The 26,932-nt window shown below is 44.9% G+C and overlaps 1 protein-coding gene across 8 annotated transcripts in view; it reads right to left on the bottom strand.

Annotated features, from left to right (window-relative positions):
• Positions 1-26,932, bottom strand: part of LOC140469554 (uncharacterized) — a 151,606-nt gene that overhangs the window by 60,592 nt on the left and 64,082 nt on the right. For 7 of the 8 annotated variants that reach the window (XM_072566178.1, XM_072566176.1, XM_072566175.1 and 4 more), the window contains one exon: positions 1,014-8,077. In XM_072566178.1, the coding sequence (XP_072422279.1) occupies positions 6,918-7,904 (987 nt within the window). In that variant the 5' untranslated portion in view covers positions 7,905-8,077 and the 3' untranslated portion in view covers positions 1,014-6,917. Of the gene's footprint in view, positions 1-1,013; positions 8,078-26,932 lie in introns of those variants that run through there. The other variant, XM_072566182.1, reaches the window with a different exon arrangement.

Below are 26,932 nucleotides of genomic sequence, written 5' to 3'. Positions count from 1 at the left end.
AAGTATTATAGAAGGGAAGATAAAAGATAGGTTAGAGGAAGGACTTGTAAATAGTTGTTAGTTAATTATTCTCTATTATACTTTAAGAAGTAAAATTGTTAATTTTTACTTTAAATAGTTGTTGGCCACTGGAATTTTTACAGACTGGAATTTTTGCATGGGATAAATCTTTTCTGTGTTGCTAGTTTTAAATTAAGCAGGAGGGTTTACCCCGCGTCATATCACTTTGTTTTCCTCCCACAGTCCATACATATTAGATAAATTGGCCATGCTGAATTGCCCATAGTGTTCAAGGATGTGTCGGTTCGGTGCCCTAGTCAGGGGTGAATGGAGAGTAATAGGATAGGGGAATGGATTTTGGTGGGATACTCTTTGGAGGATCAGTGTGGACTTGTTAGACCCCGAAGGGCGTGTTTCCACACTGTAGGGATTCTAATAAACAAATTAAATGTTAAAATGTTTGTTGAAGTTGTTGAAAAAAGCTCTCGAGACACAGGCCTTGAGAACTGATCGTTAATTACAAGGTTTTGGTATGCTTACAAGTTGGTACTAAATTAGAGGTCAGTCATTAAGGTCAAAACTAGACACTATTATGCATTCCACAAGTGGACCAAGACAAATGGTATCACCATTTGTTCTATTTACACAGATTGTTAACACTAAGCAGAGATGTCCTTAACTAGCTGAATGACCGTGAAGTGTCAATAATTTGTGAAGGGAACAGGACTAATTGACAAGACGATATCTGCTTGACTGCTTATGCTGTGTGCACTGACCATCCATCAAAGTGGGAAAAACATTAACTTGACTCAGGCTGGAGACCTCAGGGAGATAAGGCCTACTTTTAACATTGTAAAAGCTGAAAACCAGATTCTGGATTAGTGGTGCTGGAAGAGCACAGCAGTTCTGGCAGCATCCAAGGAGCTTCAAAATTGAAGCTCCTTGGATGCTGCCTGAACTGCTGTGCTCTTCCAGCACCACTAATCCAGAATCTACTTTTAACATTACCTCATAGCTAACAAAGCTCTGGGTTTACAAAATGGAATAGGAAAATGGCTTCCAGGCAACCATGTCAACTTTCCCCAACAATCCCTTCTTTTCATAATCAGAAAAGCAGGTCTGGGATTTTAGGAAACTGGGGAATGTAGCCGGGGGTTGTCCGGAGGGGGAGGCTCCAGTAATTCTTGGAATCTGAGTCAGGTGCCTCACTTGGACATGAACTTGGAGGCTTGGGCCTAAGAGGCTTAGTGTTAAGACGAGGGTTCATGGGGAGGGGGATTTTAATCAATTGGGCTATCGGTGGGTTGGAGGGCAGCAGCAATGAGCTGCAGTGTGAGCAGCACTGTTTAAGGAAAACAATCAGGAGTGTGATTAGCACTAGGGCAATAACCAGCACTGTGAGACCCTGAACAATGGCGCTCCCCAAAGACCCGAACCACCCGCCCATCCAGATCTAAAGATCCCAATGGGATCCCAGGGTTATAGGTGCAACAGGTGGAACCAATGAGGGCACATGCGCCCCCTTTTTCAGTCATCCCGTTCTAGAGAGCAACCATGTGGATGGCAACCATCTCCGTGTTAAGCTCCATAAACACGAAAGTTGTGTCATTTGCCACTTTCTCGAGGAGGGATGCCAGGACTATCTGACTTCGATGGTCAGCAGGGCAGTCCTGTAAAAGGGGGTGGATACAGCTAGGAACTGTTCAAATGCAGTTAAAGCTCTCTTTGTGCGAGTCCTGAGCTGCTCAAATGAGGATGAGTAGAAATGGTAGATAAAAAGAACAACATATCTGACGTAGCAGCTACCAACCCATGAGACTGTTAGCCAAGAATAGGCCTTATGGCTGCAAATAAAGTAGGTGCCATTATAGGTTCCCAGACGGTCCATCTGGGTGCCAGTCCAATAAGTCCTAAAAATAGTATTGCCTGCAATCTTGTTGGGGGTCTTAAGGTTGAGTATACTTCTCCTTACTGTGAACTGAATTGCCTTTGAGGTAAGGAGCAGGGAGTAGTTGCATCTGCTGAATCCAACATTCCATCCACCAGGAGAGTTGCTCCTGAAACAAATAGTTGTGTGGGTGTGCCCAGGCCTGTGGTGTTCATAAGGACCAGAGCTGGGGGTGTATGCAGGAGGTTATACCGGGGTTGGAATCAGTCTTTGTACTTATCCAAGACATGATCCATTGATTTCCAGCGCAGACGACTGTTATCTGTTTGGAGGAGGCTCAGCCACTCAAACCCACTAGGAAGTTGCAATGTGGCCACCTCGGAGGACCGATACCATTCCAACCACCACTCGGCGGTGTCGGATTCATTGAATGGGTTGGGTTAGAGGGGGAACCCTCCTCAGAATGGATGGGAATATGAGCACATATCCAGTAGCGGGAACGGCTAATCTCTTTTGCATACGTGTAAGTCATGTGCAGGCAAGTGCTAGTATGTAATTCCCGAACAATAGAGTTCAATGCCCTGTTCCCTTCACCCCATTCAAGCCCTATCAAAGTGTACAGAGCTATAAAAAGACACAGAAGAGGCAGACAGTCACTCCCCACATGATCAGCTGACTAGCATGCCCGTGCTTCCAATGTCTCCTGTTCAGGTGTCTTCTGCTCAGATTGTTCCAGCAAAGCCCTCTCTTGCAACGAGTGGCACGTGTCCATTCAGGTATGCCTTCGACCTTGACAGCCGTCCGGGTCACTATGAGGACGAGGTATGGGCCTTTCCACCGATGAGAAAGATAACCCTTTCCAAATGATTTTACCATCACATATTCCCCGGGGTGGAACGGATGTATGGGGCCATCATTTGGTGTGGGAGGGACTTCCTTGACCAAATCATGGTTGCAGGTGATAACCTGGCACAGTGACTTGGCATAGTCCAGAAGTGAGAAGCAGTGCCACATCCACAGGAAATTTAGGGGGTCTGAGCCCTGTTGGCATCGGGTGATCCATGAGTAGCTCAAAGGGAGTTAGTCCCATAGTTCGATTTACTTGTCCTGAGAGTGTAAAGGGCTAGCAGCAACGCCTCTGGCCACAGCAAGCCGCTGTCCTGGATGACCTCTGTTAAGGTGGTTTTAAGGGTGCCATTCATCCGTTGCACCATCCCCGAAGACTGAGGCTAATACGGAAATGTGGTGTTTCCATGCAATACCCAGAATTCTACTAACCGCTTTTGTAACCTCAGCAGTGAAATGTGTTCCTCTGTCACTGTTGACACTATCGGGGACACCAAACCGAGGAATCCCATCCTTCATAAGGCATTTAACCACTAGCATTATCCTTTTGTGTAGGGAAAGCTTTACCCACTTAGAAAACACTAGAACTAGCACGTATTTAAAACCCTGTTTGCGTGGCATATGAGCAAAGTTAATCTGCAAGTGATGAAAGAGGCCATCTGGGACGGGCAGGTGAGCATACTTGGCCAATGGTTTAGCATTATTATTCTCTAGGCATATCTGGCAGCGGGAAACTAGTGGTAGTGCTTTGTCTTACTGCATGGATCATTCCCCGCTTCCCTGCATGGCCGACTCCATGGGTGGCCAACGCCAAAACATGCAGGTGTGATCAGAGGCTGACAATTCTACCATCCAGGTGTTGTAATAGCCTGAAGTTGCCTGATTCCCTAGCGCCTACACGTGCCCAACTATCTTTCTCAGATTGAGGGACATCCTGCTGAGCAGCTAATATCCCCATCAGCCACTAGATCTAAAGCCTTTTCTGACTTTCCGACTTTGGGAGCCTGTGAGATATAAAGAGAGCTAAAGCTGTTCATTTCGCAGCTTGGTCTGCGCGGGCATTCCCTTGGGAGACAGAATCGTCTGCACACTACGGGCAGCATACTTAATCACAGCCACAGCAGAGGGGAACATGATAGCCTACAAAAGGCTTTTGATGAGCAGGGCATGTTGTAAGGGCTGCCCAAAGAAAGAAATGAATCCTCTATGTTTCCACAGGGCTCCAAAAAAAAGTACCACTCCAAAAGCATATCTGGAGTCAGTGTAAATATTAAAAGACTTTTTTGTCAGCTCGAATACAGGCTCTAAGAAGGGCAAACAGTTCAGCCACTTGCGCAGAAGTCCCTTCCGGCAACGCAGATGATTCTAGAACTTCGAAAGGTGTGCATATCGCATAACCAGCTAACATTTGATGGTCCAAGGGGCCAAAAAGAGGAACCAGCAATAAAAGAATCATGTCTGGGTTGTCTAATGGAGTTGAGAGATAAGGACGTGGGGGTGGGGACGACAATCTTTTGGACTACATGCAAGCAGTCATGATCTACCTCGGTGGATCATGGGAGACTGGGAGGGTAGCTGGGTTCAGTGCGGATGCACGTTGTAGTGTAAGGTTCGTACGGGATAGTAAGATGACCTCCTAGCCAGTTCTCCGTGATGCGGTAAAATGTTGGGTTGCTGCTGAATTTAGCAGCAAGGGAAACTGAATGAGGCACAAAAATAGGGCATGGATAATCTATTACAATGGGGGTGAAATTTTCTACCATTAGTGTGGCAGCCGCTAAGGCACGTAAACAGGTGGCAATTGTACAGAATAAAAGGCTACAAGACGCCGGAGATCCCCATGTGTCAAAATGCCGGACCTGTCCTCTCCTTTTCATGCATATAAAGCTGAAACGGCAGCGTATAGTAGGATACGCCACAGCATTGTTTAAGCACGTCAAAGGTCTGTGGCATTTCAGGCATTCTTGTCACCTGGGCCGGCTGCTTCAGTGAAGAAGTCTGGCGGAGGGGTGCGTCAATAAGTCGGGTATCCAGTGTTTGCAGTAGTTGACCATGCCCAGGAAAGACAATAGATCAGTACGCGAAGTGGAAAGAGAGAGGTTAATAATGGCTGCAACACGATCCGGAGATAGTGATAGCCCAGGTACTATACTGCCTTCTGGCACAGCTGCAACTTTTCCAGAGCAGGGAACAACGATGACATTAATTGCCCTCAGGTCCTGCACAAACCTCCATCGGCCCGGTTTTTCCGGCGTGAGGATGGGGGTACAGGTGAGTTGCAGGGGCTAACAGTTAAGGACCAGGATGCCCTGGTGTAGAAGGGAGTCAGTCCCTTCGGCGGCTGCCAACGACAAATTGTACTGCGATATAGACGATAAATTGGCTCCTGGTTTCACAGTGACTGGGTGAGGTGGGGCGGATATCACATGATTAGAGTGATCGCCTATAATGACGGAGGCAGAGTATCGAGCAGCATAGGGCTGTCATAGGTCGGGTGGGTGGCGGTAGGACAAAAACTGGAGGCACAAGGGAGAGTTGGCAGTGAATGCACAATTCCTCCGCTCCTAAACCAGCAATCTGTAAGGAATCAGGGTCTGATGGGTTTAGGGGCTGAAATTCCCGCAGCATGGACCCGAGGTCTTGTGGGCGTGATGGGACTTTAACCGCAATCGGGACATGGCGAAATGAAACATGGTCAGAGCGTAACAGCAGTTCCTGATCAGCAGCGAGCAGGACTTCCGCTGCTAAACCTTGCTGCCCAACATAATAAAACCTAGTCAACTGCAGGGCAGATTGAGGTTGGGTTCCGCAAGAGCAGGACAGGATGGCTCAGGGCAGGTAGGGCACGCCGCAGCGCAGTAGAGGCTGCACAGAAAATGACTTGTCTGGAGGATCCAGTGAGGAAAGGAAATTGTGGTGGATGGTGGTGCATGCAGTAAAGACGGGAATAGGAGAGGAATGAGGCGCGCACCGGATTGTCGGGGGATGACCAAGCGTAAAGGGAGGGAGTGGGGGCGGGTGGGGAGGACAGATTGACCATGGCGGCCTGCAAAATGAGTTAATTGGAGCCGGGAAGCTCTAATGTAAGCCCCTGCGGGTAACAATGAATAGAGGCGTTAAGGTTGCATGGCGTCTGGAGCCCCAAAAGGGCGACTGGACAGGAGGGGGAAATTATAGCTTGGTCAGGCACTGCGCGCGGACCAACACCAATAAGGATAGGATCAGAGAGAGATTCCACAAGGGGTACTCCAGAGACACTCACAAAGTGTCGGTCAATTCCTAAGCATTCCTCTGCTCCCACCTACTCATGCACCTGTCCAGACACACCTTAAATGAATCTACCGTGCCTGTCCCGACCACCTCTGCTGGCAACGTGTTCCAGACGCCCACCACCTTCTGCGTGATGTACTTGCCGCGTGTATCCCCCTTAAACTTTCCACCTCTCACCTTGAAAGCGTGACCTCTCGTCTACACACAGTCCAACAGCACAAGTAGCTACATTTCCAGCACTACAAGATATATCCCACACTAGATATGCTTTCCCCCCCAACTGCTCACATGATTACCTGATCTCTAAGGCACTCAGAATGAATGCAACATAGTTTTAACGAAAAGCTGATTTGTATTATTTTTGATCCCAAATAATTCACTGAACCGGTGGTATTTACAAACATCAGAAATTGGTCCAGAAAATGCAGTTTGGATGTAGACATCATCAAAATCTAATACAGACAGATACTAGGGAACTCATTGCTGCTTAAGCAGGCCTGATGATCCACAAACCCACTTTACAAACAGTATGAAGGTGGACAGTCTTTACCCAGTGTAAATGTGTTGATGTACAGCGACATTGTGATCATTTTCAAACCTTATCACACAAATGTATTGATATTTTACTGACAGTTTCAGCACCTTTAATAGAGCTGGGTTTATTAATATCAATGCAAATTGCCCAACGACCAAGGTTCGTTTCTTGCTGTGAGTAAAGGCAAAGCCATCCTGCCATTCTTTGTGAATTTGCTGGATATTTGCAAACAGCAAATCCTTTCATACAAACAGAGCAGGTGAACAGGATCCATCCAGTGTCACTTCACTGGTGTGTTAACAGTTCGGATGACAGCGTGAATCCCTTCCCACACTGGATGAAACAACACACTCTCCCCAGAGTGAACAAGCTGGTATTTCAGCAGGTGAGTTGACGGAGTGAACATTTCTTCCCGGTGTGAACTTGTCGGTGTCTCCACAGGTTGGATGATTGGTTAAATCCCTTCCCACAATCAGAGCAGGTGAATGGTCTCTCTCCCGTGTGAACTCGCTGGTGACTGAGCAGGTTGGATGATTGGTTAAACACCTTCCCACAATCAGAGCAGGTGAATGGTCTCTCTCCCGTGTGAACTCGCTGGTGTATCAGCAAGTGGGATGACCGAATGAATCCCTTCCCACATTTGGAGCAGGTGAATGGTTTCTTCCCCGTGTGAACTTGCTGGTGACTCCGCAAATTGGATGATTGGGTAAACCTCTTCCCGCATTCAGAACAGGTGAATGGTTTCTCTCCAGTGTGAACTCGCTGGTGTATCCGCAGGCTGGATGAATGGTTAAATCGCTTTCCACAGTCAGAGCAGGTGAATGGTCTCTCTGTGGTGTGAATTTGCTGGTGTGTCTGCAAGTTGGAAGACTGAGTGAATCCCTTCCCACAGTCAGGGCAGATGAACGGTCTCTCCCGAGTATGAGCTCGCTGATGTATCAGCAGGTCAGATGACTGAGTGAATCCCTTTCCACACTGGGAACAAGTGAATGGTTTCTCCCCAGTGTGAACTCGCTGGTGTTTCCGCAGGCTAGATGACTGAGTGAATCCTTTCCCACAATCAGAGCAGGTGAATGGTCTCTCCCCAGTGTGAACTCGCTGATGTATCTGCAGGTGGGATGACTGTGTGTATCCTTTCCCGCACAGGGAGCAAGTGAATGGTCTCTCCCCAGTGTGAACTCGCTGATGTATCAGCAGGTGGGATGACTGAGGGAATCCCATTCCACAATCGGAGCAAGTAAACGGCTTCTCCCCAGTGTGACTGCGTTGGTGCATTTCCAGACGGGATTGGTAAAGAAATCCCTTCCCACAATCACCACATTTCCATAGTCTCTCCCCAGTGTGACTGCGCGGACGTTTGGACATTTTAGACGAATCTTCTCAGATGCTTCAACATACACTTAGTATGTGTTCCTCCCCAGAGTGAACTATGATTTTTCCTTCAATGTTCAAGATCCTGAGATAATTAGACAATGATAAACAGGATCATTGTCAGGTCTGGATGTCGTTTTGTTTGAAATCTTTCATTGCAGGTCAACCTTTCAAACAGAAAATAAATGTATTAGGAGAAACCAGAAGAACACACAAGCTGTGAAACCTGACAGAAATTAATCTGGCCACTTGTGGAGATGACACTTAGGGAAACTGCTGGATTATCATTAATATTTAACTGGTTCATAAATGCCCTTCAGGGAAGGGAACCAGTAAGTATTTGCACCAAACTATAGAAAGAGATAGAGGTGGGAGTGACAGGAACAAAGGAGAAGCATTTTATAGATCTACAAGTCAATCATTTTCCTATTTTCTCCCATACCCTTCAATCTCTCCGAAGGGCGAAGAACAAATACATGGTTCCAGATAAGTGGAGTTTCAGGTAGATGGGGTGCTGAAGGCGGTATTTGGCATGCTTGCCTTTATTGGTCAGTGTAATGACCAATAAAGGCACCTGGGGTCAATTTCACCCTGAGTGGATTTTACACATTCTCCCCATGTCTGCATAGTTTCCTCCCACAGTACAAAGATATGAAGGTTAAATGGATTAGCTGTGGAAAATGCAGGGTTAAAGAAATAGGGCAGGATGCTCTTCGAATGGTTGGTGTCAACTTGTGGGTCAAATGGCCTGCTTCCACACTACAAATTCTGTGATTGAGTTGGGAGGTCACTGACATTGGTGGGGCCAATCTTAGAATACTGCATTCAATCCTTGTTTCCCTGATTTCAGAAAGCTGTTATCAGGTTAGGACTTATCCACTAAATGGTCAGTTCCTATTGTTACTGAAGAGACCTTGTAGGTTCATGGTTCCTTGAAAGTGGAATTTCAGGTAGACAGGATGATGAAGGTGGTGTTTGGTACATTAGCGGTTATTGGTCAGTGCATTGAGTATAGGAGTTGGGAGGTCATGTTGCATCTGTACAGGACATTGGATAGACCACTTTTCGAATTTGTTCAATTCAGGTTTCCCTGCTATAGGAAAGATGTTGTGAAACTTGAAAGAGTTCAGAAAAATTTACAAAGATGATGTTAGAGTTGAAGAGCGTGGTGGCGGTCAGGCAGCATCCAAGGAGCAGGAGAATTGACGTTTCAGGCATAAGCCCTTCATCAGGGCTTCTCCTCGAAGCATTGAACCTCCCTCTCCTCAGATGTTGCCTGACTGGCTGTGTTTTTCCAGCGACACACTCTACAACACTGAGCTCCAGTATCCGCAGTCCTCACTTTCTCCCGATGTTAGGGATGGAGCGTTTGAACCATAGGTAGAGGCCGAATGGACTGGGGCTATTTTCCCTGGAGTTTCAGAAGCAGAGAAATGATCTTATAGAAGTTTATAAAAGTATGAGGAACCTGGATGAGGTGAATAGTCAAGGTCTATTTCCCAGTGTAGGACAGTCCAAAACTTTTGGGCATAGGTGTAACATAAGAGGGGAAGGAGTTAAAGGGACCGAAGTGGCACTTTTTTTTAAGCAAAGGGTAGTGTATGTAAGGAATGAGCTGGTCAGCATGGATGAGGATCTATTTCCATGCTGTACATCTCTACGAATCTACAAGGTTATTTGCTAGGAGGCTGAATAGGCTAGCGCTTTTTCCCTGCAGTGTTGGAGGCTGAGGGTTATCTTATAGAGAAGCTAAGGTCTTTTTTTCCCCCATGTGGGAGACTAGTAGGCATTGGTTAAATGTCAGAGGGAAAAAGGTTAAGTGACCTGAGGGACACATGTTTCACTCTGAGGTTGGAACAATCTGCCAGAGATGGTGGTAGAAGGTACAATTATACTGAAAAGGCATCTGGAGGGGTATATGAATAGGAACTGTTCAGGAATATGGGCCAAACGCTCGCAAATGGAACTGGATTAGTTTAGGATATCGGGATGAGTTGGCCTGTAAGATCTGTTTCCATATAATTCTGACTGTAAATGCTTTAGCAAAATGGTGGAAATCTGAAAGTAAAAACAAAAAGTGCTGGAGTGACTCAGCAGACCTGGCAGCATCTGAAATGGTGACAGATGCAAGGACTTTGCAACCTTGAAGACATGTTTAGATAATCATACAAGGCAGTATCATATAGGTTACAAGCTGAGTGCCAGAAAAACGGGACTAAACTAAATAGGTGCTTGATGACCAGCTTGGATAGAATGGGGACACTGTTCAACAATTTTATATCAGAGACTCTGATCCCATTTTGTTTCTCTTTTAGGGAGCAGGCAGGAGCAGCAAGCAGTGAAGAATGCAAATGATATGTTGGCCTTCATAGTGAGAGGATTCAGGTACAGGAGCAGGGATACCTTTTGGTCAGGGCTTTTGTGTGCACCTTTTGTTCTCCTTTCCCAAGGGAGGATATTTTGGTTACTGAGAGACTGTAAACAAGGTTCACCAGACTGATTCTTGGGATGCCCCAAGGGATCCTTCCATATCCGCCAAGGCCCCAAGGGATCCTTCCATATCCGCGAAGGCCCCAAGGGATCCTTCCATATCCGCGAAGGCCCCAAGGGATCCTTCCATATCCGCCAAATGCAAAACTTGCGCCCACACCTCCCTCCTTACTTCCCTCCAAGGCCCCAAGGGATCCTTCCATATCCGCCCCAGCATCTGCAGTCCTCACTTTCTTCTCCCTTGATTCTTGGGATGTCAAGACTCAATCCTCATTTAATCCTCCTTTTTTTTTGTCTGCCTGAGCTACTGACTGCATCACAAACATTCTACCTCCAATTTCCTGATCTGAATCCGACCCATCTAAGCCTATATTTTAGTTCCCAGCCCCTACCATACTAGTTTGAAATGCAACCGACAAAAGCCTCCATGAGGAAATTTATTCCAGCTCTGCCAAGAGGCAACCAGTCAGGCTTGTAAAGGTACCATGTAATCCAGAAAAAAATTACAAGATTGCTGCTCGGGTTGGAGCATTTGAACTATACGTAGAGACTGAATAGCCTGGGGCTATTTTCTGTGGAGTTTCAGAAGCTGAAGAAATGGCAAGACATCATATAGAAACTGTCCCATTGAGCAGACAGTGTGGGTTCATGAAAGGCAGGTCATATTTAACTAATTCACGAGAATTCTATGAAAATATTACGAGCACAGTGGACAAGGGGGAATGTGGTGTATCTAGATTTCCAAAAGGCTGCTGCATAAGATAAAGATGCATGGCTTTACGAGGAGGGGGGCAACATATCAGCATAGAGAAAGGATTGGTGAATTAATTAGAACCAAAGAGTGGGGATAAATGAAAGCTTTTCTGGTTGGCAATCAGTTTATCGTGCTGTGCCTCAAGGATCAGTATTGAGACCACAATTATTTCCAATCTACAAAGATGAACTGGAATTTGCAGATGACACTGAGATGAGTGGCAGAGCAAAGTGTGCAGAGGGTTATAGATGGTTTAAGTGAGTGGGCAAAGGTCTGACAGGTGGAGTACAATGTTGATAAATGCGAAGTCATCCATTTTGGTAGAAATAACAGTAAAAAGAACTCCTATTTGAATGGAAAAAAAATTGTAGCATGCTGCTGCACAGTGGGACAGGAGTGTCCTTGTGCATGAATTATACAAGTCTAGTCTGCAGATAATTAAGGCAAAATGAATTTGGTTCTTCACTGCGAAAGGGGTTGAGTTTAAAAGGTTATGTTGCAGCTGGAAAGGGTGCTGGTGAGGCTGCACCTGGAATACTGTGTGCAGTTTTGGTCTTCTTACTTGAGAAAGGATGCACATGCACTTGGGGTGCAGACGAGGTTCACTAGGTTGATTCCGGAGTTGAGGGAGTTGCCTTATGAGGAGAGACTGAGTAGGCTGGGATTAGGGATTAGTGGTGCTGGAAGAGCACAGCAGTTCAGGCAGCATCCAAGTAGCTTCGAAATCGACGTTTCGGGCAAAAGCCCTTCATCAGATTTATTCCTGATGAAGGGCTTTTGCCCGAAACATCGATTTCGAAGCTACTTGGATGCTGCCTGAACTGCTGTGCTCTTCCAGCACCACTAATCCAGAATCTGGTTTCCAGCATCTGCAGTCATTGTTTTTACCTAGGCTGGGATTATATTCATTGGAGTTTAGAAGAATGAGGGCGGAATCTTATAGAAACATATAAAATTACGAAGGGAATAGATATTTCCACTAGTGTGTGAAACTACATAGAGGCCATAGGCTCAAAATTAGGGGAAGCAGATTTAGGACTGAATTGAAGAGGAACTTCTTCACCCAGAGAGTTGTGAATTTGTGGAATTCCCTGCCCAATGAAGTATTGAATCATAAAGAATTGTAGAATCCAGACAGAGTGGAAACAGGCCCTTCTGCACAGCACCAACCCTCTGAACAGTATCCCACCCAGACCCCTTTTACTCTACATTTACCCCTGACCTAACCTACACATCCCTGAATACAATGGGCAATTTAGCATGGCCAAGTCACCTAATCTGCACATCTTTGGATTGTGGGAGGAAACCCACGCAGACAATCTGATTTCTCTTCACAGATGCTGCCAGACCTGCTGAGTTTTTGCAGCAACTTCTGTGTTTGTTTCTGATTTATTGCATCCACAGTTCTTTAGATTTTAATTTACCGGGAATTTCTAACTCAAGCCTAGCAGCCTATTTATATTTATAACTGTGTATTTATAAAACCTCCCAGCCCTCTAACTCAAGTTTTCCCCCGATCTCTGTTTTCTCTCCCAATCCCTTCACACTCAGAATCCCCACTCACAGCAACACTGCACCTACACAGTTCATGGTCATGTGTCATCCTGCTGGTCATGCCCCTCATTCACTCCCATTGGCTAGAGGACAATCCAACTTTCCTCTTATTGGTCTGAAGCTGCCATCAATAGGCCAGGCCCCATTGAGAGGGGAGTGGTGGGATCCTCTTTCTCTGCCCTGGGATGAGCTTCATCATTCATAATGAACAGGGCAATATTACAGGGCTGGTGGCCATTCAACCCACTGTACTCTCTCCCTCTGGAGATGTGGATCTGTCCCAACTCCCCCGTCATTTGCCCATAGCCCTCTAAATCTTTTGAGAATAATTGCTGAATCTGCATCCAGCTACCGGTAGTTCAGATTGTTCTAGATGCTCAGAACTTACTGAGTAAAATTATCTTCACATTTTCACCCTGCATTTTTTGCCAATTATCTGAAAGTGGTTACTAAAAATTGTGACAATTTTAATAATTTTTCTCAGCAGATTAAATATCCTGGAAATAAATCTGCACCTGGATTTAATCACTGCTTAAACCTTCTGAGCTCCAAGGACAATTATAAGCTTCTGCTACCTCTCCATAAAAGAGAAACCCATCCTAATTTTAATTTATTAGTGTCATAGAGATGTAGAAACAGACCCTTCGATCCAACTCATCCATGCCAATTAGGTATCCAAAATGAACGTAATCCCATTTGCCAGCATTTGGCTCATAGCCCTCTAATTTCTTGCTATTTGGGGCGGCACAGTGGTTAGCACTGCTGCCTCACAGCACTAGGGTCCCATCACTTCCTCTGGCAGCTCATTCCACATACGTACCATGCTCAGCTTGAAAATATGCCCCTTACATCTCTTTTAAATCTTATACCTCTCACCTTAAGTCTACACGCTCTAGATTTTGACTCACCTAACCTGGGAAAAAGATTCTGACTGTTCACCATATCCATAGTTAAAAATCATACAACACCAGGTTATAGTCCAACAGGTTTAATTGGAAGCACTAGCTTTCGGAGCGTCACTCCTTCATCAGGTGGTAGTGACACTCTGAAAGCTAGTGTGCTTCCAATTCAACCTGTTGAACTATAACCTGGTGTTGTGTGATTTTTAACTTTGTACACCCCAGTCCAACATCGGTATCTCCAAATCATCACCCTATCCATGTTAATGATTTTATAATCTTCCATAAGGTCACCTCTCAGTTTCTAATACTCCAGGGAAAATAGCCTCAGCCTATTCAGCCTCTCCCTATAGCTCAAACACTCCAACCTTGGCTACATCTTTGCAAATCTTTTCTGAACCCTTTCAAGTTTCACAACATCCTTCCTGCAGCAGGGTGACAAGAACTGAAAGAACTCCAGAAGTGGCTTAACCAATGTCCTGTACATCCACAACATAACGTCGCAATTTCTATACTCAGTGCACTGACCAATAAAGGCAAGCGTACCAAACACTTTCTTCACTACCTTGCCTACCTGTGACTCCACTTTCAAGGTCACTGAACCTGCACCCCAAGGTCTCTTTGTTCACCAACACTCTCCAGGACCTTACCATTAAGTGTATAAATCCTGCCCTGATTTGCCTTTCCAAATGCATCCCCTCACATTTCTCTAAACTAAATTGCAACGGTCAAGGTCCCATTGTACTCTGAGGTAATCTTCTTCGCTGTACACTAACCTCTAATTTTGGTGTCATCTGTAAATTTACTAACCGAACCTTCTATGTTCGCATCCAAATCTTTTATCTAAATGGCACAGCAGTGGACCCAGCACTAATCCCTGCAGCACACTACTGATCACAGACTTCCAGTCTGAAAAGCAACCCTTCAACACTACCCTCTGTCTCGACCTTCAAGCCAATTTTGTATCCAAATGGCTAGTACTCTCTGTATTTCATTTGATCTAACCTTGCTAACCACTCTGTTTTGAACCTTGTCGAATGTCTTTCTGAAGTCCAGAGAGACAATGTCCACTGCTCAGCTTTTATCAGTCTTATCACTTTTTCAAAAAAATTCAATCAAGTTAGTGAGATATGATTTCCATACACAATGCCATGTTGACTATCCCAAATCATTTCCAAATAAATATAAATCCTGTTCCTCCGAATCCCTTCCAACTTGCCTGCCAATAACTTCAGGCTCACCATGAGGATATGGGCATCTGGGAGATAGGACAAAATGGCTGAAGGAGCTGCACAAAATGGCTCCTGCATTGCTAAATGAGATTGCACTGAAACAGACAGAAACAAGAAACTGCAGACTGATGTAATTCCAACAAAATACAGAAGGAAGCTTAATTATAAATTGCAGCTGGAGACAAAATGGTGCTCTGCGCCTACGTGACTACCTGCAGCTAGCCTCTAAAGCTACATAAATAGCTCACCACTAGAATGCAGAAGTAGACAATAAAACCAGTATAATCGAAATTATTTACCAGTTAATATCATTGGATCAAGCAACTATCATGTATTGATTGGTTGTTACCATGCGAACATGCTCAATGTCTGACTATGAACAATGTATATTTACCCTATGCAAACTCTGTAAAGTCGCTGTATTCTTTTGATGATTTAGAAGTATTCGTACTTCTGGGCTAATCAAAGTCTACCGACCCGGGCCATATCATAGAATAAACTGTTGCTTGTGTGATTGACAAAGAGTAGTTTACAGGTGTGTTTATTGACCGAGGGACTCCCCCTTCCCCCTCCACAAGATTTCAGATCTTCAACCGGTCTATTGTTCCCTGGCCTTTCCTAAATGGCATCCATATTCTGGCACTTGACCTATGGTAATCGATAATACAAATATCTCCGTAAGGGGCCCAGCAAACACTTCCCTAGCTTTGCGCAAAGTTCTAGGAAACACCTGATCATGTCCCAGGTTCCACTTTTATGCGATTTAAGACATCCAGTACCACCTCCTATAATATGGACACCATTCAAATTATTACTATTTATTTCTCCAAATTCTCTTGCTTCCATATCCTTCTCCAGTAAAAATTATATAATACAGCATCTCTCCCACCTGCTGTGGTTCTGTAGATGGCCTTGTTGATCTTTCAGGGGCCCTATTCTCTGCCTAGTTACTCTTTTATCCTTGATGTATTTGTAGAATCTCTTTGGATTCTCCATAAACCTACTTCCCAAAGCTACTTCATGTCTCCATTTTTGCCCTCCTGATTTCCCTTGAGTACACTTCTACATACCCTGACTCCACCTTCAAGGACAGTCTTTCCCTAGACTCAGATCAACAGACAGATCAGACGAGCAGCCTCAACATTTGTCAGGCTGACAGAGAGTCTGGGAGAACAGAAGGCTGACGACTCACACAGAGGTTGCAGTCTACAGGTCCTGAGTCCTCAGCACACTGCTTTACGGCAGCGAGACCTGGAGACTCTACCCCAGACAAGTGCAGCGTCTCAAAGCCTTCCACCTTCGCAGCCTGAGATGCATCTTGGACATCAAGTAGACTGACCGAGTTACCAACAATGAGTCTGGGATCACGCCCAGATACCCAGCTTCTTCACCCTGCTCCAACAACGCCATCTCAGCTGGCTGGTCTACATGTTAGATGGGAGGATTCACAAAGACCTGCTGCACGGGAAACTGGCCCCTGGCAAGACAACACAATCTTGTTTCAAACATGTCTGCAAGAGAGGCATGAAGTCACTCAATATGAACGTCAAGAGGTGGAAGGACATTACAAGTGAACGCACTCGCTGGAATTACGCAGAGGTCTAAAAAGGGGAGAAGAGAGGCTGAAACTTATTGCTGAAGAAAAATACATCCGCTGAGAAAATAGCACCAAGGCAACACCGTAGGACAGGCTGCAACCGAGACTGCCACTCCCACGTGGGCCTCTACAGCCACAACAGACACTGCTCTACCAACCAAGACTGAAGCAAGACTTCCCAGGAACAGATCCATGGTTTCACAAGACTAACGGATACCCCCAACTTCTACTGCACTTATACTCCTCTTGGAATTCACTCGAACCCAGTTGTCTATACTGACATATGTCTCCTTCATTTTCTTGACCAGAGCCTCGACTTCTCCAGTCATCAAGTATTCCCTTCAGCTAACAGCCTTGTCCTTAACAGAAACATACTGTCCCTGTACAGTCATCTCATTTTTGAAGGCCTATGGAGGCAATGGCAGGAGAGGACCTAGAAACAATCACTATCACTAAAGAGGTAGTATTGGTAAGCTAACAGGTTAAAGGTAGACAGGTCTCCTGGCCCTGACAGAATGCATCCCAGCGGATCAAAAGGGATGGCAGGGGAAATAGCTAATCTAGTAACTCACTAAAATTTGCTGGCCTCTGGAATAGTTCCTGCAGATTGGAAAACAAAAAATATGATGCCACTATTTTAAAAAAAGGTGGGACAGAAGGTAACTAACTATAGATCTGTTAGCTTAACTTCTACCGTGAGGTCCATGCTTAATTCGATCAAGAAAGAAATAGCAGGATATATAGATAGAAATTGTCCCATCAGAAGGATGCAGCATGGAATCATGAAAGGCAGGTCACGTTTAACTAATTTACTGAAATGTTTGAAGATACGGGTGGCATGGTGGCTCAGTGGTTACCACGGCTGCCTCACAGCGACAGGGACCCATGTTTGATTCCAGCCTTGGGCAACCGTTCCTGGGGAGTTTGCATTTTCTCCTTGTGACTGCATGGGTTTCCTCCCACAGTCTAAAGGCATGCAGGTTAGATGAATTGGCCATGCTAAATTGCCTGTAGTGTTCAGGGATTATATAGGTTAGTGCACTAATTAGGGGAAATGTAGAGTAATAGGGTAGGGGAATGGTTCAGGGTGGGATACTCTGAGGGTCAGTGTGGACTTGTTGGGCCTAATGGCCTGTTTCATAACTGCAGGGATTCTAAACTATCATAAGCATGTTGGACAACGGGAAAAGGAGGACGTGGTATATCCGGATTTCCAGAAGGCATTTGACAAACTGCCACACAAAAGGCTTCTGCATAAGATAAAGGTGCACGTTATAGATAAGGGATTGGTTAACTAACAGACAATAAAGCGTAAGGATAAGTGGATGTTTAGGTTAGTGTTGGACCGCAATTGTTTACAATTTACACAAATGATTTGGAGTTGGGAACCAAGTGCAGTGTGTCACAGTTTGCAGATGACACTAAGAGAAGTGGTAGAGCAAAGTGTGCAGAGGACACTGAAAGTCTACAGAGGGATGTAGATTGGTTAAGTGAGTGGCAAGGATTTGGCAGATGGACTACAATGTTGGTAAATGTAAGGTCATTCATTTTGGTCAGGATAACAGCAAAATAAACTATTATGTAAATGGTAAAAAAATTGCAGCACACTGCTGTGCAGAGAGACTTGAGTTTCCTTGTGCATGAATCACAAAAATTGGTTTGCAGGTGCAGCAGGTAATTAAGGCGGCACGTGGAATATCGTCCTTCATTGTTAGACGGATGGTGTTTAAAAATAGGGAGGTTATGCTGCAGCTGTATGGGGTGCTGGTGTACTGTGTACAGTCTTGGTCTCGTCACTTGAGAAAGGATGTACTGGCACTGGAGTGAGTGCAGAGGAAGTTCAATAAGTTGAATCTGGAATTGAGGGGGTTGGCTTATGAGAAGAGATTGAGTAGACCGGGACTGTATTCATTAGACTTTAGAGGAATCAGGGGCTCTTTTCAAAAAATGTAAAATTATGAAGGAATTGATAAATTAGAAGCAGGGTGGTGGGTTCCACAGCCAGGTGAAAGTAGAACTAAGTGACACAGCCTTAAAATAAGGGGGAGCAGATTATGACTGAGTTGAGGAGGAATGATTTCAACCAAAGAGTTGTGAATCTGTGGAACGCCCTGCAGAGTGAAGCAGTTGAGGCTACCTTCTTGAATGTTTTTAAAGATTTTAAAAAGATAGATTTTTGAATAGTAAAGGAAGTAAGGGTGAGTAGGCAGGAAAATGGAGCTGAGTCCTTGATAATATCAGCCATGATCTTATGAAATGGTGGAGCAGTTTTGAGGGGCCAGATAACCTACTCCTGCTCCTACTACATCTGTTTTTTACGTTCCCACTTCCAGCCATCCCTTTACTTGGGAGTAGCCTCCCCCAGTCAAATTTTGGAAGATCTTGCATTGTACATCAAAATTGGCCTTTGTCCATTTCAGAACTTTAGCTTTTGGATCTGGTCAATCCTTTCCAATAAATATTTTAAAACTAATGGAATTTTCATAGAATCGCTACAGTGTGGAAGCAGGCCATTTGGCCTCTTCAACCCTCCGAGGAGACTTCTACCCTATCCCTGTAACCTTGTATTTCCTATTGAGGATCTAAAGTTTGAAATTAGACTGTTGTCAGAAGCAAGATTTTCATTAACCACAAAATGGCTTTTCAATTTAAAATAACATAACAAAATGGCTTTAGATTTTTCTTTTGACACTGTGAACTTGAACTGATGTTTTGCTGAGTTGAATGTATTTAGAGATAAAATAATTGAGTTTTCATAATATGAATCATGAGACAGTGATTTGGTATTCAAACTAACCTTGAACTAGCAAGCATGGGATGATTTTGTGCATAAAGCAATCTGTTTCTCAGGAAATACATTGGATTAGCTTGCTGTCAATCATGTCACCATATTGCAGTTGATTGGACTTTTCCTGCGATTAAGAACCCTTTCCCAGGAAATATCATTGGATTAACCTGCTGCAAATCATGTCACCTTATTACATTTGATTGGTCTTTTCTTGTAATTAAGGCTGTCTCTCTCTTAAAAAACATGTAAGTAATGTGTAATTTTCAAATGTAATTGCGCCATTTCTCCACAGCACACAGAAGCTTTTAACCTCTGTTGCTGGACAAATCTGCGCCAGGCTGCCTTAATTTATTAAACATGTATCCTTGCTTTAAACAGCCGGACTCCGAGTGATTCTTTTGGCCGATCTTGAGACCAAGGGGTCCCGCCTGGGATTCTGGATCTTCACTATGACTAATCTACCCAGCCTGTACATCCCTGAACACTACAGGCAATTTAGCATAGCCAATCCACCTAAGCATCTTTGGAAGACGCGAGGAAACCAAAGCAAACCCATGCAGACACAGAGAGAATGTGCAAACTCCATACAGGCCCCCTCCAGCCTCACAATCCTATCTCTGTAATGCACCTCCCTTACTATTTAATGCCTCCTGAATAGTACAAGCAAATTGCCCCGCCAGTATATTAGTCCCCTTCTAATTCAGGTGCAATTAGGGCAGCATGGTGGCTCAGTGGTTAGCACTGCTGCCTCACAGCACCAGGGGCCCAGGTTCAATTCCAGCCTCAGGTGACTGTTTCCTCCCACAATCCAAAGATGTGCAGGTCAGGTGAATTGGCCATGATAAAATTGCCCATAGTGTTAGGTGCATTAGTCAGGAGTAAATATAGGGCAGGGGAACGGATCGGAGTGCTTTACTCTTCGGAGGGTCCTTGCGGACTTGTTGGCGGAAGTGTCTGTTTCCATACTGTAGGGAATCTAATCTAATCAATCCATCCTCCTTAGGCAGGTCAATTCTACCCTGGAAGAGATTCCAATGATCCAAAAATGTGAATACTTTTCCTCTACACCAGCTCCTCAACCATGCATTAATCTGCTCTATCCTACTATTCCTGTTCTTTCTAGCATGTGAACTGGGAGTACTCCAGATATTACCAACCTCAAGGACCTACATTTTAACCCCCAGCCTAATTTCCTATTTTCTCTCATTGGGACCTGGTCCTTTTCTCTTCCTATGTCATTGATACCAACGTATAACAACCTCCGATAGGTCATTCTCCCCTTTGAGAATAATCTGCACCCTCTCCAAGACAACTTTGACTTTGGCACCAGGGAGGCAAACACACCATTCTGATGTCTCGCTGTCAGCTGTAGAAACGGCAGTCTGTGCCTCTGACTAGAGACCCTTATCACCACTGATCGTTTGGAACCCAATTTAGCCCTCATTACAGTAGAGCCAGTCTCAGTACCAGAAACCTGGCTTTCAGTGCTACATTCCCTGAGAATTTATCAGCCCCTACATTGTTATTTTAGATGGGGATAGCTACAGGAGACTCCTGCACTACCTGCAAACCTCTACGACCTTTCCTACAAGTAATCCATCTACCTGACTATATCCGAGGTTTCTCTACCTTCCAGAAACTGCCATCTATCACACCTCCTAGTTCCTATAAATTCCTCATTGCCTTTAACTGATCCACATGATCCAACAGGATTTGCAACCATACTTGCTGCAGACATAATCATCAGGATCATTGAAATTCGCCCTAATCTCTGACAGGAAGAATTTATGAATGGCCACTTTTGCACCTTAAACAAACTACAGACCCAGAAAAAGGCACGGGCTTACTGCTCTAAAAAACTACCCTAGAATAAACTGAGTACCTATGTTTTATATTTTAAAAAAATTATTCAACACACCATTAGACCTATGTTGACTATTTACTAAAATAAAACAGAGTAAGATCTATCTTACAATGGTTAGCACTGCTGCCTCACAATGCCAGAGACCTGGGTTCAATTTCCACCTCAGGCGACTCTCTGTGTGGAGTTTGCACATTATCCCCGTGTCTGTGTGGGTTTCCTCCGGGTGCTCCGGTTTCCTCCCACAGTCCAAAGATGTGCAGGTCAGGTGAATTGGCCATGCTAAATTGCCCGTAGTGTTAGGTGAAGGGGTAAATGTAGGGGAATGGGTCTGGGTGGGTTGCGCTTCAGCGGGTCGGTCTGGACTTGTTGGGCTGAAGGGCCTGTTTCCACACTGTAAGTACGCTAATCTAATCTAATCTTTTAAGAGTCATAAAATCACTCAGCTGAACCCCAGCTGTGAATAGTTTTAATAATGATCTCCAAGGTGAGCTGTGAAATGTCACTGTTTGCTCGTTTGTTTTTCTTTTGTCCCAACTCAATTTCCAGAGAGGCTTGTAACTTCACAGCCAGTCTGCTGGGAGGGTTCACAACTTGGCTTCATTCATTTGCTGCCAAGACCAGTATTTATTGACAATCTTTTATGACTTGGAGAAAGTCATATGCCTTCCTGAAATGCTGCAGTCCATGTCCGATAAGTACACCACAGTGCTGCTTGGATAATAATCTCCTTTAGTGTCACAACCCTATCTCTGTAATCCTCCTCAGGCCTCATAACCATCCCTATCTATTACCCCCGCCAGCCTCAACTGTCCTCATCTCTGTAAACCCCCTCTATCCTCACAATCCTTCCTATTTTATAATCTCCTCCAAGCTTCACAACCCTCCCTATCTCTGTAATCACCTCCAGCCCCAAAAATTACATTTCCGTGGTATAAAATTTTTATTTTGATTCATTTTCGGTTCTTTAACATCAAAAGTGTAAAAAAAACTACCAAAAAACAGTGCATGATTTGCTTTCAAAGTTCTGTCAACAGACCTTTTGAAGAGGACTAAACATGGACAGATCAATTTTTTTCCCTCAAATTATGCACTTAGGAGAGATTCTTTTCTAAAAATGCTAATGGGGGGAGGGGGGGACGGGGGGAGGGGGGGGGTGGGGGGAATGACTTACCAGGGGAAAGCAGTGGGGCACCTGCTGCTCAGAAGGAAAGGGGGAAGAGGAGCAGAGCAGTAGTCATTGGGGACTCGATAGTTAGGGGGACAGATAGGAGGTTCTGTGGGGACGAGAGAGACTCATGGTTAGTGTGTTGCCTCCAGGGTGCCAGGGTCCGTGATATCTCTGATCGTGCTTTTGAGATCCTTCGGGGGGAGGGAGAGCAGCCCCAAGTCATGGTCCACATTGGCACCAACGACACAGGTTAGAAGAGAGATGGGGACTTGAGGCAGAAATTCAGGGAGCTAGGATGAAAGCTTAGAGCTACGACAAACAGAGTTGTTTTCTCTGGTTAGCTGCCCGTGCCACGTGGAATAGGGAGAGAAAGGAGTTGAACACGTGGCTACAGGGATGGTGCAAGATGGAGGGTTTCAGGTTTTTGGATAATTGGAGCTCTTTTTTAGGTAGGTGGAACCTCTACAAGCAAGATGGTCTTCATCTAAACCCATTCCCCTGGGTGGGAAATGGGCCAAAGCTATGAAGGTGGATTTAAACTAACAAACCAAAATTGTAGGACAGGTACAGAAGAGGATGAGAGTAGGGAGTTCCAAAATCAAGTATCTGACACTGGCTAGCGAGAACCTGGTTTGAAGTGTGTGTACTTCAACGCAAGGAGCATCTGAAATAAAGTGGGTGAACTGGCAGCGTGGGTTGGTACCTGGGACTTCGATGCTGTGGCCATTACGGAGACATGGATAGAGCAGGGACAGGAATGGCTGCTGCAGGTTCCGGGATTCAGATGTTTCAGTAAGAACAGAGATGATAAAAGAGGGGGAGGTGTGGCATTGTTGATCAGGGACAATATTACAGTTGTAGAAAGGATGTTTGGGGACTCATTAACTGAGGTAGTATGGCTGAGGTTAGAAACAGGAAAGGAGAAGTCACTATGCTGGGGGTTTTCTATAGGCCTCCAAATAGTCCCAGAGACGTAGAGGAAAGGATAGCAAAGATGATTCTTGATAGGAGTGAGAGGGGCAGGGTAGTTGCCATGGGGGACTTCCAACTATCCAAATATTGACTGGGATCACTACAGTACGAGTACTATAGATGGGTCAGTTTTGTCCAGTGTGTGCAGGACGGCTTCCTAACACAGTATGTAGACAGGCCTACAAGGTTTAGTACAGGGTAACAAGCCTGGCCAGGTGTTAAGATTTGGAAGTAGGTGAGCACTTTGGAGACAGTGATCACAATTCTGTCAGGTTTACCTTAGTGATGGAAAGGGATAGGTGCACTCCATCGAACAAGAGTTACAGCTAGGGGAATGGAATTTACGATGCAATTAGGCAAGATTTAGGAAGCGTAGAATGGGGAAGGAAACTGCAGAGGATGAGCACATTAAAAATGTGGAGCTTATTCGAGGAAAAGCTCCTGTGTCCCCTAGACAAGTATGTACCTGTCAGGCAGGGAGGAAGATATAGAACGCGTGAGCTGTGGTTTACTAAGGAAGTGGAATCCCTGGTCAAGAAGGAGGAGGAGGCTTATGTAAGGACAAAATGTGAAAATTCAGTTAGGGTGCTTAAGGGTTGCAAGGAAGTCAGGAAAGACCTAAAAAGAGAGCTCAGAAGAGCCAGAAGGGGACATAGGAAGTTGTTGGCGGATAGGATTAGGGTAAACCTTAAGGCTTTCCATAGGTATGTCAGGAATAAAAGAATGACGAGAGCTAAATTAGGGCCAATCAAGGATAATAGAGGGAAGTTGTGTGTGGAGTCAGAGGAGATAGGGGAAGCACTAAATAAATATTTTTCGACAGTGTTCACTATAGAAAATGAAAATGTTGGCAGTGAAGATGCAGAGATACATGCATCTAGATTAGAAGAGATTGAGGTTCACAAGGAAGAGGTATTAGAAATACTGCAGAGTGTGAAAATAGACAAGTCCCCTGGGCCGGATGGGATTTATCCTAGGATCCTCTGGGAAGCAAGGGAAGAGATTGCCGAGCCTTTGGCATTGATCTTCAAATCATCATTGTCTACAGGAATACTGCCTGAGGACTGGAGGATAGCAAATGTGATTCCCTTGTTCAAAAAGGGTAGTAGAGACAACCCTGGTAATTACAGACCAGTGAGTCTGTAATTACCAGTTGCTGGTAAAGTGTTGGAAAAGGTTATAAGAGATAGGATTTATAACAATCTAGAAAAGATTGAAAGGATGTTTCCCATCATAAGATAGTCTCAGACCAGATTCTTGGTCAGTTGGGGAATCAAGGATTTGGCGAAGGGGATTCAGTAGTAATTGAGCTGGGTGAGGTGGAAACAAATAACATTTGAGAGATTGAAATTTCTGGTATTTGCAGTTGTGTAGATGTGTCAGAAGGTCTTCTTGGGGTCAGATATGAGAGCAATACTGAAGACTGTAGTTCTGCCTCAAGCAGTTCCCAATGAGAGGGAAGGGCTCAGCAGTAAGGTAAAGTCATTTGTAATAATAACTGAAGGCAATGGGTTTAACCATCCCAATATTTAGCTGGAGGAAATTTCAGCTAATCGAGTAGTGGATATGTAATAAGCAGTTTGATAACTGAGTTGAAAAGGGTGGCACTGGAAAAGCACAGCAGGCAGCATCCAAGTAGACATTTCGGGCATAAGCCCTTCATCATTTTGATAACTGCGTAACAGCGGAGAAATAGAGAGGGATGATGGGGCGGCAAAGCTGGGCATTGTCAGTGTACGTGAAACTAACACAGTGCTTTTGGACGATGTCATCGCCTGGCAGTAGATAGGTGAGAAACATGAGGGGCCAAGGATAGATCATTGATGGACACCACTTTAGGGCGGCACAGTGGCTAGCACTGCTGCCTCACAGCACCAGGGATCCGGGTTCGATTCATGCCTCGGGCAACTTACTGTGTGCAGTTTGCACATTCTCCCTGTGTCTGCATGGGTTTCCTCCGGGTGAGCAGGTTTCCTCCCACAATCCAAAGATGTGCAGGTCAGGTGAACTGACAAATTGCCCAGTGTTAGGGTTAATGTAGGGGAATGGGTCTGGGTGGGTTGCTCTTTGGAGGGTTGGTATGGACTAGTTGGACCGAAGGGCCTGTTTCCATACTGTAGGGAACCTAATCTAAGAAAAAATACGAGGAATTCAGAAAGGAAAGGATGAGTGGAAATGGAGCAGGATCTTCCAATGACGGTGAGGCCAAACATTAATTTTTAGCAGAATGGGTGAGAAGGACATAACCAGAAAATAGAGAATCACAGAACAAGGAATAATATCTATGAATTGGTGAGGAGGTTTGACAAGGAGGAGGGGCGAGAGACTTGGAGTGCTTGTAGTCAGCAGACTAGGGTCAAGATAAACTCTGATAAGACCTGACAAGAGACTGGAGAAAGATGCATGTTTAGGACTAAATAAGGAACAACATGTAAGATAGTGTGGCTTGGTGGGCTAGTGGAAGGGAGGGAAGCAGCAGAAGAAGGTGATCAGATTGTCTCAGTCTTGGTGTCAAACTCCATGTGCACTTTACTGTTGGGATGGGGGTGGAGCTCGGCGGCAGGGGATTTGGGGGGGGGGGGGGGGGGAGAGAAGGACAGGATAATGGACAGTGGTTTGGAAATAAACAAAAATTGTGTCAGTGATATATAAAAATGAGTAAGCAAACCTTATGTATTTAACTTTTATTGGTTTTAGATTCCACCATCTGCCGAGGTGGGATTCAAACCTGGACTTCAGTTGTACATTTTAATATTCTGGATATAAGATAAAACTGGAATTAAGAATCAACTGATTGTCATGGGACGATTGCCAATGGCATATAAAAAAACCTCATGTCCTTCAGGGAAAGAAACGTGCCAACCTGACAGTGGCCTGGCAAGTCATTCATTTGAAGTTTTAACATAGGAATGAAACTAGATGGCCCACATGACATCTACCAAGGCACGAGAAAATACAATACAGAATCAGCATTCTCAACCCTGCAATGTCTTTCTTACTAACATTTGGGGGCTAGTGCCTAATTTTGGAAAACTGTCTTGCAGATTAGTCAAGCAACAGCCTGACATAATCATACTCATAGAATCATACCTTGCAGACAATATTGGACACCACCATCCCCATCCTTAGATATGTCCTGTCCCACTGGCAGGACAGACCAGGCAGAGGTGGTGGCACAGTGGTATACATCGTCTCATGGCTTCTGCTGATTACCACGTGCCATCCTCTCTTGGCTGATGAATCAGTACTGCTCCATGTTGAACAATACTTGGAATAAACACTGAGGGTGTAAGTGGTGCCATATGTACACTTGGCATGGGATTTCAATGTCCACCATCAACAGTAGATCAGCAGCAGGATTACTGATTGAACTGGTTCTAAAGGACTGAGTGTGTAGCAGGTGATGAGGGAACCAACAAGAACGAAAAACATACTTGATCTCATTGTTATGAATTTGCCAGCTGCAAATGCATCTGTCTATGACAGTATTAATAAGAGCAACTGCCACACAATCCTTTTGGAGACAAAGCCTTGCCTTAAGATTGAGACTACCCTCCATTGTGCTGAGTTGCACTATCGCTGTGCTAAATGAGACAGAATTCGAAACAAAATAGAAACTCAAAACTAGGTACCTATGAGGCAATGTGGGCCATCAACAACATCAAAATTGTACTCCAGCGCAATCTAAAATCTCATGGCCTGGC

Source organism: Chiloscyllium punctatum, chromosome 49, assembly GCF_047496795.1.
Source record: "Chiloscyllium punctatum isolate Juve2018m chromosome 49, sChiPun1.3, whole genome shotgun sequence".
NCBI lineage: Eukaryota > Metazoa > Chordata > Chondrichthyes > Orectolobiformes > Hemiscylliidae > Chiloscyllium > Chiloscyllium punctatum.
Note: the sequence above shows the minus strand (reverse complement) of the source record. Positions and strands in the feature narration are given on the sequence as shown.